This window comes from Labeo rohita, chromosome 7 (assembly GCF_022985175.1).
Source record: "Labeo rohita strain BAU-BD-2019 chromosome 7, IGBB_LRoh.1.0, whole genome shotgun sequence".
Lineage (NCBI taxonomy): Eukaryota > Metazoa > Chordata > Actinopteri > Cypriniformes > Cyprinidae > Labeo > Labeo rohita.
Genome location: NC_066875.1, coordinates 12,402,479 through 12,415,139, shown reverse-complemented (window position 1 = coordinate 12,415,139; position 12,661 = coordinate 12,402,479). Strand labels below are relative to the sequence as shown.

General features: G+C 41.6%; 1 protein-coding gene across 1 annotated transcript in view; it reads left to right on the top strand.

The window, feature by feature from the left end:
- The first annotated feature begins 5,474 nt into the window (after window positions 1-5,474).
- Window positions 5,475-12,661, top strand: part of LOC127168853 (collagen alpha-1(XXV) chain) — a 140,506-nt gene continuing 133,319 nt past the window's right edge. Inside the window, exon 1 of the mRNA XM_051115948.1 lies at window positions 5,475-5,530. Coding sequence (XP_050971905.1) covers window positions 5,510-5,530 — 21 coding nt within the window. The 5' untranslated portion in view covers window positions 5,475-5,509. The remainder of the gene's footprint in view (window positions 5,531-12,661) is intronic.

The following is a 12,661-nucleotide window of genomic DNA, read 5'->3' as shown; positions in this document are numbered from 1 at the left end:
TTTCGCTTTAAATTTGTTTTGGATTGTTTAGGCAAATTTATTTATTTATTTATTTATTCATCCTCGTTCGGTTCTGAATACGGTTAAAGTTAAAGGATTTGTTGTGGAGTGAGGGAAATAATGTCGGAACATTATAACATTACGCTGTAGGCCTGTTCATTTCAGAATATAATAAAATGTGACTTATAGGCCTAGCCGCCGTGACCTGTCGGGTTTAATTTTTCCTCTCAAAGACGTACAATTTATGTTAGCATGTTTTTTAAAAAAAACTTAGGCAAACGAAAATAGCCGCTTGATTCGGTTAAATATTCTTACTGTCAGTTAACAAATTTACAATAGCATTTAGCTTTGCTTCCCAGATAGTAACAGGGTCTGGGCCAAATCTGGCTTACATTTGGCACTTGTTTTTTATTCACAGTCTTGTATTCATGAAATCAATTACTATCTTTAAAAATGGCAGTAAATTAAAGTGCTGTTTTTGTGCGGTCTGTCATATTTCAGTAGCTATATACAGCAAAACTACAGCACTTCCATTAGGCTATTTTTTTTTTACGAAGCTGTCAACACTGTAAACTCTGATGGCATGCAATCAGTTGACAAACACCCATTCATATATAGACTATGTTATTCAATTATATGTATAAATTATTTTATTTTAAAATTTCGTGTTTTCCCTGTTTTATTCATTCAACATTCTGAAACAGGTGCCATTGTTTTAAAAAAAAAAGTTTTTCAAGAAATAATTCAACCCCCCCTAACCCCCCAAAATATGAGATAAACCCAGCCCTGTAAATTATACTGATTTTTGTTGCCAAATTGGTTTGGAAGAGTGGTTGAATAAACAGTTAAACTGGACTTTTATGCCTGTATGACTGACAATTTAATTGATCACTGAGAGAGCATTGACTTGGTATGATGTTGGTTCAATAGAAAAATGAAAATGTAAAAAATAGCTTAGATGTAGTAAACTACTTTTGCCATGTTGCTGTAGCTTAGCTTGCTACATTACCCAAGGCTGTAGCTTTAGTGTAGTTAAAGCTTCATTTAATGAAGAGTAACTGTTAGCTTAACTCACTACATTTTCCAAGTAGCTTGCCCAACACTGGTTGTGAGGCGTCCGCCAAAGTCTATGGCATTCTTTTTACAAATCGGCTCTGGGCGAGAATGCTGTGGTTCTTCGAGCAGAAATCGCAACCCTCCTGGGAAAGGGTGCGATAGAGCCTATCCCCTCAGCCAAAATGAAGAGGGGGTTTGTCAGCTCCTACTTCATTGTACCCAGGAATGGTGGTGGACTCACGCCAATCTTAGATCTGAGGTTTTTTGAATCGGGCGCTTTCCAAGCTTCCATTCAAAATATAAACCCTTAAACACACATTCCTGCATGTGTCAGGGTTCAAGATTGGTTGGTGGCATTGGACCTGAAGGACACGTACTGTCATGTCTCGATCCTTCCAAGACTCTGTCTTCGAGGTTGGGCTCATCAGTACAAGGTTCTCCCTGCGGCCTATCCCTGTCGCCCCGCACCTTCACGAAGGTCACGGAGGCTGCCCTTGCCCCCTCAGGGAAGTGGGCATATGCATTCTCAGTTATCTCGGTGACTGGCTGGTCCTAGCACACTCATGAGGTTCGGTTTGCACTCTCAGGGATGTGGTTCTCAACTACCTGGCTCGATTGGGACTTCAGATCATCTGGGAAAAAAGTAAACTCTCCTCAGTACAGGGTTTATCTTTTCCCTGTGTGGACTCGGTCACTGTTCTTCACGACTTTCTTAAGACTGTGCATAGTCAGTGCTGTAGTGCATGAGAGCACTCAGATTCAGTACAGCATCCCCCTTTTATGTACCAAGGCTCCTGGGGCATATGGCATCCTCAGCCACAGTCACGCTGCTGCAGCAAAGCATCTCCCACTGGCTTGTGGATGCGGTCCGTACGGCCTACCAGGCCAGAGGCTTACCCTGCCCGCTCGGAGTGAGAGCCCACTCAACCAAGTGGTCGCTGCCTCGGCAGCTTTTGCGAATGGGGTCTCTTTAACAGTCATCTGCAGAGCCGCAGGTTGGGCTACACCTAACACATTCACCAGGTTTTGCAACCTGCGCATGGAACCAGTGTCTGCTAGAGTCTTGAACACAAGCTCTTCGACTCAGCACTTTGGTTTGTTGTAGAGCTTGCCATAGCGCTTCTGCTCACGGTGATTAAGCTTCTATAGATTCAGTAGGTTTCTTGACATGAACCCTGAAAAACCTCTCCATCACTTGGCACTTCTGGACGTAGCTGAAGTTCAGCGGAGGAACTCGCTATAAGAATCCAACGCAGGGTAAGTGGCTTTCGCAAACTCTTGGTTGAATTAGTGCCCCATATGTAGTGGCTCCTCATGCGGCCCCATGTGTGTACTTTCCACCTATTATTCCCTGTGATGCGGTGTTTCCCCTGAGACATTCCTGTCTCTAGGTTCTGAGTTTTTGGTAGTCTCCCCTGGTGTGGAGCCAACCTCAGATCCCTTCACTTATGCTATTTTCACTTTTTACTCAACCCGGCCGGGTTGTGATCTCCGTAGTGTCTTTTCCCTTAGGGGAAACGGTCAATGTCCAAACGTTCTCAAGACGCTCAGCCGCTCCACTGAGGAAAGGCCCGGCTGCAGGACACTGGCTGCGACAGGTCAGTTCTTGGACGTTGGAAGGTCACGAAGAGGTGAGTTGCACGTTGGCGTGTTACTATCTGCGCTCCAAGCACTTGTGACACAGTCTAAGTTGTGACGTGTTATACAGGGACCCCTAGTGTCAACACAACACGAAGTGTATGACAGAAAGGGAATGTCTTGGTTATGTATGGTAACCCTCGTTCCCTGATGGAGGGAATGGAGGCGTTGTGTCGTACATGCCACAACTCCAGACTGCCTCTGAGTGAGTTGAGACGCTTCGACTCCTCAGAACAGAACGAATGAGCAGTGCCCTGTTTATACCCAGATGCCCGGGGCGTGGCCAGCTATGCAAAATCTGCACACCCAATTTCATTGGCCTTTTCTCAAAGTTTTCAGAGATGTTTGGGCTCCCAAGAGCGACTCCTAGTGTCGTACACTCGACACAACATCTCCGTTCCCTCCATCAGGGAACGAGGGTTACCATACGTAGCCGAGACGTTTTGAGATGTCCAGCGACAGGGTCAGAAGAGGGGGGGGTGTAGTCCTTGACTGCTCTGAGGGATATTTTGCTCAATGGCGCCAAACACACCACACAGCTCTCAAAATTCACTCTTCCTCTGCCTCAACTCCCATCACATTCTAGTTCCCAAGACTAGTTCCTGGTCTACTCCAAGACATATAACACAGAAATTGTGGCACTATAAATCTCAGGCTAGACACATCTCCGAAATTTTTATTTATTTTTTTTTTATTTTTTTAACTTCTAGCCACAAACAGCGTCTCATACACATAGACAATCAAACAGTTTCCTGAAAGCAAAGAAGCTGGTGATCTTTCTAGGACCCCTTATGTATCCTGCTGCCAAGCCTGTGATGCCACATGACTGTGGTAGCCAATTTAGATTGGCACGTAGCACACGAGATACCAGATCACAAAGAGTATTCTCATAGTCAAGGTCATGACCAGAGTATGTGAGTGGAGCAGAGTGTGAAGTGGAGCAGTATGATTTTTTTTTTTTTTTTTTTTAATGGAGTTGAGGAGCGGATATTTTAAAAGTCGGAGCGTTGTGGTTTTAACTTGCTCAAAGAGCACTCCAGCATCGTTCCATCACGAGTAGGGTTGTCAAAAGGTACCGGGTTTGGTACTTTCGGTACTGAAATTTTAAAAATGTCCATTCCCCGCTCACATTTTTAAAATCAGCTCAACAGTGCTCAAATGTGAGCGGGAAATGGACGTTTTTAAAATTTCAGTACCAAAAGTACCAAACCCGGTACCTTTTGACAACTCTAATCACAAGTACAATTCATGACAACGACCCATAATATAACTGCATATTTAACAAGAATTGACATGTTAAACATAGCCTATTTAGCTAGCTTGATAGAGATGTTTCACTCAAATCAGAAAGAATGTGAAAATTAGGATGACGGCAATGTACATGAGCAGAAACAAGTACAACACTTATTCACACGCAATCGCTTTCTCAATAATGCATTCAAACAAATATAAACTTACTGTGCTACTTCATCTGTATCTGATTTCGAATGAGATTAAATATGTAAGAAATGCAGTGATCTGTAGGTAAAATAACTGCCGAAACATACTGTTATTTTCATCACAAACATTTGCACTGCAAAAAGCAGCAATCATACCTTTTAATGCTGAAAACCATGTTAGCCTGGCATTAGGAAAAAAGTTTGCACAGTGTTCCAATAAGCAACTTTAAAACTGTCCTGTTGTTTTATTTCTGTTATTTTCTTCTTTTAATATATGTTATGAACAAAACTGTGGTATTTCAAACATACTGAAATAGTTTAAATGCGAAGCGAAGGCAGCGCAGTGTTTCTGGTATCAGTGAGTGAGGAGTGGAGTGGAGTGGGAGCAGGAAACGGTGAACCCAGAGCGGAGCTGGAATAGTTATTAAATGCTCAGAGTGCGGAGAGAAAATTGTTGTTACTCCACTCTGCTCACATACTCTGGTCACGACATGGTGTGTAGTTCCACTATGAAAGGGAACTGTACTGGGAGCAGAGCAAAACTAAACATGAAGTCCAACTCGAGCAAAACACAAACAGAACAAATGTGACAGGTAAGTTTTAAGGATTACTGTTGAGTCCAGCTTCCTTCAGTTAATGCAGATAATCATTTTAGATATATTAGAGCCAGGATAGTTGCAAGATGTCTGGTTAAAATCAGAATCATTAAATTTGATACTCAGAGTACTCAGTTGACATCTGAGAAAACTGAGGAAAAAAGCTCAGGCTTTCTTAGCACCACCATCTTAAATCCATCATATAACACAAATAAATAATATCAGTGTCTGTATTGGTTGACAAAGTGTGCCTTTGTAATGAACTTGCCATCATATCTCCATCAGATCACATAAGAGCAGAGAAATATTGTGGCTAGATGTAATTACAGCCAAATCAAATTATCCTAAATTGACATTTTGTTTTTGTACTTCAAGTGAGAAAATGATCAAAATAATGAAAAATCCAACTTCATCATCTAAGTGTAATGTCTGTAAAAATTATATTTCTTCCATGACAACTCTCAGAAGATTTTAGCATGGTGATGGATATGACAAAGTTAATGTATTTGGTCTTGGCAGAATAGATCTGCTACGCTGCTGCTGAATTGCTGCTGCTCTTGGTTATTGTTGTAGTTGTAGATTATTTCTGCTGCCGCAAGCAAGTAGAGAAACTTGCTACTGCCAAAGCATATGTCGATACAGTGCTATGAGTATTTAAGACACACTGCTGCTGCACAAATAGCATATAAAATAACCCATAGCAGATCTCTACAGGTGGAGCTGGGGAAGGTGGAGGGTTTCAGAGGAACTCTGAAAGTGCGTTGCAAAAGGCTGAAGTGAATGCCAACCAGCCATTTAAAGGTAAAGGTGCAAACTCATTGGCTGTGTACGCTTACCTAGGTAGAAATGCACACTGTGTTTCATTAACAAACAGGAATAACGTTGTAGGCTGATAGATGATGAAACCCCCAGCAACCACCTGACTCAGGCTTGGGTGGCCTAAGCAAATAGTTTTAAATTAGTCTTTTAAGAGTTGTAATTATTATTATATATATTTTTTTTTTAGCTGGAATGGAAATACTTACCTTTAATCTATTAGAAAGCTAACAAAAGTATTTGATGAAGGCATAAATCACTGTACACCCTGTAGTGGTAGTGTCATGTGTCCAGAAACAATTCTGGCTAAAAAGCAACTGCTTGCTTATTTTTATGGTCAAATAATATTATGCCTATTAGAGCAAATATTGCATTGTACTATCAAATCAATAGCTATGTGTGTAGCTCATTCCAGATGGTCTTCAGCAAAACACTACAGTGACTTTACTTTAATGCAGTGTCTGCTTTGCAGCGACTATGCTGTAATATTATTGCTATATAGTCTCATATAACTATACATACTGCTGCTATTTGTGACCTTGAAATGCTATTATTGCTGCTGCTCAGGAAATTATTATTCTCGTTGACTGAATGCCTATGCAGGCTGCAGCTGCAAAAAAAACTAAACTGCTGTAAGCTGCGTTAAAGGTAACTATGCAAAGTTTATTTTACTCTAATACAGTGTCTACGCCACACGTGAGCTGTTAACGATGCTATTCCCAATGTTGTAGTATGATTACTGGCGAGCTGCTGTTTATAATATTTAATTAGAATTTGCTAAGCATAATCTACTGCTGCTGCACAAATTCTGATGTAAACCCTGTTGAATAAGCAACAGTAATAAAATGCCTACTGCACTTAAAGTGTTAATTTACCATCCATGAGTTATCCCTAAAGCATTTTCTGCTGCCGCTGCTACAGCATATTTGCGATAACAGTTTGACTTGCTATGCATGCTGCTGCTAAAATGATTATTTCCAACCTTGCGTATGAATTTGCTATGCATGGTATGCTATAAAATGCGCAGACATTGCTGTAGCCCCTTTATTAAATAAACAAATGCAATGAAATAACACTTATTTTGCTTTGGAGAGGTCACAAAATCTTCTGTAAGCCTTGTTAAATAAGTAAAAGTAATAAAATGGCTATTCATCTGAGAGTTCACTTACCATCTGTGCATTATCTTATCGGTAAATTTAAATCAACTAAGGTACTTCCTACTGCCGCAGCTAAATTGGCAATATAACAATCAGTCTGCTATGCAGACGCTGCTAATATAGGAAAGAAAAAAGGAAAGGACGTGATGTGTGGCCTAGTATGGAGACCCATACTCAGAATTTGTGCTCTGCATTTAACCCATCCAAGTGCACACACACAGTAGTGAGTAGTAAACAAACACAAACACACACACACACACCCGGAGCAGTGGGCAGCCATATTGCTATCGAGCAGTTGGGGGTTTGGTACCTTGCTCAAGGGACTCACCTCAGTCGTGGTATTGAGGGTGGAGAAAGCGCTGGTTATTCACTCCCCCCACCTTCAATCCCTGCCGGACCTGGGACTCAAACCCACAACCTTTCAGTTATATGCTCGACTCATATATTTTATATATATTTTATATATATATATATATATATATATATATATATATATACATATATATATATATATTCATATTCTTTCTTACATTGCATGTGAATTTACAAAAATTAAAAAAAAAAAAAACATGCTGCTGCCATTAAAATTCATGAAATGCAATCTGAATAGCTAAGAATACTGCTGCTGCCTCTTTATTAAACAAGCAAAAGTAATCAGATAATGGCTATTTCACTTTTAAGAGTTTGCAAAAAAGTACTGTAGCCCGGTTAAATAGCAAAAGTAATAAAATGCCTATTTCACTTTAAGGAGCCACTTACCCCATGCGATTTCACTGGAATTTCATGCAACTAAAAGTACTATATGCTGTCGCTGCTATATAAGAAACAATGATAATCTAACTTGCTAAGCATCCCGCTGCTAATGTTATTTAACACTGCATCTGAAATTGCTCTGCATGCTGCTATTAAAATTTGCTAACATTGCGATCTGAACAGCTATGCATACTGCTGCTACAGCTGCACAAGTAGTAAGAATTGCAATAAGCACCTTTATTAAATAAGCTAACGCAATGGAAATAATGCCTGTTTCGCTTGGCATGTTTGCAGAATCTGCTGTAAGCCCTATTGGATTGTAACATGGACGCTGAGGCAGAAGTAGAATCCATTTGCGGTTGTTTATTAAAGTTGACAGTACAGGAAAACAGGCAGAGGGTCAATACCGGAAAGGCAGTCCAATAGCATACACAACACAATCGTAATCCAAGCAGTAGAGAGATAAAGCAGGCAGTGGGTCGAATACCGTAAAGTCAGTCCAGAAATAGCAAACAATCCGACAGGGGTAATCCGTAAACTCAATAGTCCATAAACAAAGCAAGATAGCAACAGGTAATCCAACAGAGTAATGTAAACGCTCGGTAAGGCAGGTTAAACTGGCAATACTTCGCGAAGTACTAAGCACATGGCCAGTCTTTATATAGTGACAAACAGGAAGTAACAGTAGAAGCAGCAGAGGAAGCATGCAGGCAGTCCTAGGGTGAGGGCTCCCTCTGCTGGCTTGGCGTTACAGAATCACTACTACAGCCATTACAGGCAGCACAGTAGACAGTGGGATGTCTGGTGACTTTGAGGGTGTGGATGTTACGGACTTGTGGCTTGTGAATGTGGGCTCTGCGTGGCTTGGGAGCGTGGGCTCTGCGTGGCTTGGGAGCGTGGGCTCTGCGTGGCTTGGGAGCGTGGGCTCTGCGTGGCTTGGGAGCGTGGGCTCTGGGGTTTCAGCGGAGACGTGATGTAATTTGGGAAGGTCAGTGGGGACCTGGTGAGGTTCTGGTAGGACAGCCGTGGCCAGAGTTGACTCAGGGAGGCCTGCCGTGGCCGGACTTGACTCAGGGAGGCCTGCTGTGGCCGAACTTGACTCAGGGAGGCCTGCCGTGGCCTGACCTGGTTCATGAAGATCAACTGTGGCTTGGCCTGGCTCAGGGACAACGGCAGCAACTTGACTTGGCTCATGAAGAGCAACCGTGGCTTGGCTTGGCTCATGGACGACAGTCGCAACTTGATTTGGCTCATGGAGATCAATTGTGGTGTGGTTAGGCTCAGGGAAGACAGCAGCAATTTGACTTGACTCGTGAAGATCTGCTGCAACTTGGTTTGACTCAGGAACAACATGGCTTGGCTCAGGAACAACAGCTGTAACGTGACTTGACTCATGGGGAACAGCTGTGACTTGGCTTGACTTGTGGGGAACAGCTGTGACTTGGCTTGACTCGTGGGGCACAGCTGTGATTTGGCTTGACTCGTGGGGCACAGCTGTGACTTGGCTTGACTCGTGGGGCACAGCTGTAACTTGGCTTGATTCATGGGGAACAGCTGTGTCCTTGCTTGAATCATGGAGAACAGCTGTAACTTGGCTTGATTCATGGGGAACAGCTGTGTCCTTGCTTGACTCATGGAGAACAGCTGTAACATTGGCTTGATTCATGGGGAACAGCTGTGTCCTTGCTTGACTCATGGAGAACCGCAACTTTGGTTTGACTTGACTCTGTTGCTTGACTTGAAAGCCTGACTGGACTTGGAAGCTTTGGACTTTGGAGCAGCAGCTGTAGCTTGACTTGACACAGGAGACGCAGCTGCGACTTGACCTGACTCTGCAGCTGGGCTTGGCTCTGCAGCGGCAGGCGTGGCGTGAGCAGGCCCTGGAGCGGCAGGCGTGGCGTGAGCAGCAGGCGTGGCGTGAGCAGGCTGTGGCTTGGCAGACGTGACATGAGCAGGCTTTGGCTTGGCAGACGTGACGCGAGCAGGCTGTGGCTTGGTGGACGTGACTTGAACAGGCCTTGACTTGGCAGGCCTGACGTGAACCGGTTGTGGTCTGGCAGATGTGGAGTGAACAGGCTGTAGCTTGGCAGATGTAACATTAGCAGACTTAGTTTGAGGGGGTTCTGGCACGATTGTGACAATACCGGACATGAAGGTTGGGGTGTGAAGGGTCTCTGGTTTGTTTGATATGATGTGAGCTGGTTGTAGTGTGGTGGTTACTGCGGGATTGCGGGGTCCCTCGTCCACAATCCCAACAGTGAAAGGTGAGCCGCTTAACCGGAGTGCGAGATCTATGTAACTTTCAAGAGTCCAATGTGGTGTATTGCGTGGCATCAAATATGAAATGTCCTTACATAAGCCAAAACGGAAAAGATCTTTAAGGGATGTATCATTAAAGTTCACCTGATAACACAGTTCACAGAAGTCGGTTACGTAATCCTCTATTGGACGGTTTCCTTGTCGGAGACTGATGAGACGATCTGCTGGATCCACGGTTGGTCATGTATTCGTAACTTCCGCTGGATTCATGGGTGGCGAAGTATTCTGTAACATGGACGCTGAGGCAGAAGTAGAATCCATTTGCGGTTGTTTATTAAAGTTGACAGAGTACAGGAAAACAGGCAGAGGGTCAATACCGGAAAGGCAGTCCAATCGCATACACAACACAATCGTAATCCAAGCAGCAGAGAGATAAAGCAGGCAGTGGGTCGAATACCATAAAGTCAGTCCAGAAATAGCAAACAATCCGACAGGGGTAATCTGTAAACTCAAAAGTCCATAAACAAAGCAAGATAGCAACAGGTAATCCAACAGAGTAATGTAAACGCTCGGTAAGGCAGGTTAAACTGGCAATACTTTGCGAAGTACTAAGCACATGGCCAGTCTTTATATAGTGACAAACAGGAAGTAACAGTAGAAGCAGCAGAGGGAGCATGCAGGCAGTCCTAGGGTGAGGGCTCCCTCTGCTGGCTTGGCGTTACATGGATAAGCAAATTAATAAAATGTCTATTTCACTTAGAGAGTTCGCTGAAATTTAATGAGACTAAAGTACTTTCTACTACTGATGTTATATTAGTAAAATATAATTAGCTAGATATGCAAGCTGCTGCTATAGAAATTGCTAAAATTACTATCTGAATAACTATACATACTGCTGCTACAGCTGCACAAAGTACTTAGAATTGCTGTAAGCCTCTTTATTACACAGCAAACACAATCAAAATACTGTTTTACAAAGAACTGAGTTACTTACCCCATATGTTAAACTGAAAATTTCATACGAATTTCAGTACTTCGTGCTGCATCTGCTATATTATCAACACTAATTTGACTTGCTAAGCATGCTGCTGCTAATATTATTTCTAACATTGCATTTGAATAGCTATGCATACTGCTGCTACAGCTGTGCAAGCAGTGGTGGACGAAGTACACAAATCAAGTACTTGAGTAAAAGTACAGATACGTATAATAAAATATTACTCCAGTAAAAGCAAAAGTGTTCCCTTTTTCAATTTTACTCAAGTGAAAGTACAAAAGTACCCATTTTTTTATGTACTTAAGTAAAAAAGTACTGATAGATTTATTTTGCAATTTTACATAGGCTGCTTAATTTAATTTTATATTAGCATATATATATATATTTTTATAATCCTCAAAATATAATAATGCTCAAAATACCTTGGATTTTTCCAAAATAACCACTATATAGAGTAAAAATAAATTTTTGTTGTTGATATGGACTATGTTGACGAGAGTGATGTGGTAATGTTCACTGTGAAACTTATACTGTGTTGTACCTGAGGGAAAACAGATCTGACCATCTAATTTTCACCAGTAAGAAAAAAAAGTGTTTTAAAGCTTGTTGTTTTGCATAACATCACAGATATATATGACTTGACAATAAGGCCTTAAGTTAGCAAGAACATTTTAAGGAAAATTTAATTATATTTTCATAATGATTTTTTTTCCCTCTCAAACCTTGTCTCTGGTGTAAAAACACCCCTGGCCAAATGCCCCCCGGGGGCCTCACTTCCCACTTAATTACTGTAGTTACCATGTTCTGAACATCACATCATTTCTTTTTCCCTGTAGATGTAATCTATCTAGGTGGTTAAATAAAAATATTTGGATTTTATATCTAAAAAATGACCTCAACTTAGCACCAGCAAGCTTGTTAGCTAGACAGTTAGCATTAGCACATGATATATTAGAAGGAGTAACGATATGTTTTACGAAATTTAGTGAAGTAAAAAGTACGATCTTACGCTTTGGAATGTAGTGAAGTAAAAGTGAAAGTTACTCAAAATAAAGCTACTTCAGTAAAGTACAGATAGTTAAAAACGTACTTAAGTACAGTAACGAAGTGCAACTACAGGTGCATCTTTAAAAAATTAGAAGATCGTGAAAAAGTGCATTTTTTTGTTTGTAACTTATTTAAAAAACTGAAACTTTTATATATTCTAGATTCATTACATGGAAAGTAAAACATTGCTAAAGTGTTTTTGTTTTCATTTTGATGATTAGAGCTTACAGCTCATGGAAGTCAAAAATCCAGTATTTCAAAATATTAGAATATTTACATTTGAGTTTAATTAAATGTCCATCCCTACAATATAATCCATCCCTATGATCCGGGTATCTCTTGTTCTTTGAAACCACAATAATGGGGAAGACTGCTGACATGGCAGTGGTCCAGAAGAGGGCAAGTCACAGAAGGTTAATCCTGAAAGGGGTGGCTGTTTCAAAGCATATTGAATGCAAAGCATATTAAATGCAAAGTGACTGGAAGGAAGAAATTGGGTAGGAAAAGGTGCACGAGCAACAGAAATGATCACAGGCTTGAGAAAACTGTCAAGAAAAGCGGATTCAAACACTTGGGAGAGCTTCACAAGGAGTGGAATAAAGCCAGAGTCAGCGCATCAAGAGTCACTACGCTCAGACGTCTTCAGGAAAAGGACTTCCAAGCCACTTCTGAAACAGAAAAACGTCAGAAGCATTTTGTCTGGGCTAAGGAGAAAATGAACTGGACTGTTGCTCAGTGGTCCAAAGTCCTCTTTCAGATAAAAGTAAATTTTGCATTTCATGTTGAAATAATGGTCCCAGAGTCTGGAGGAAGACTGGAGAGGCACAGAATCCAAGCTGCTTGAAGTCCAGTGTGAAGTTTCCACAGGCTGATCACTTACTTTACTGATGCTGTAATTTGTGC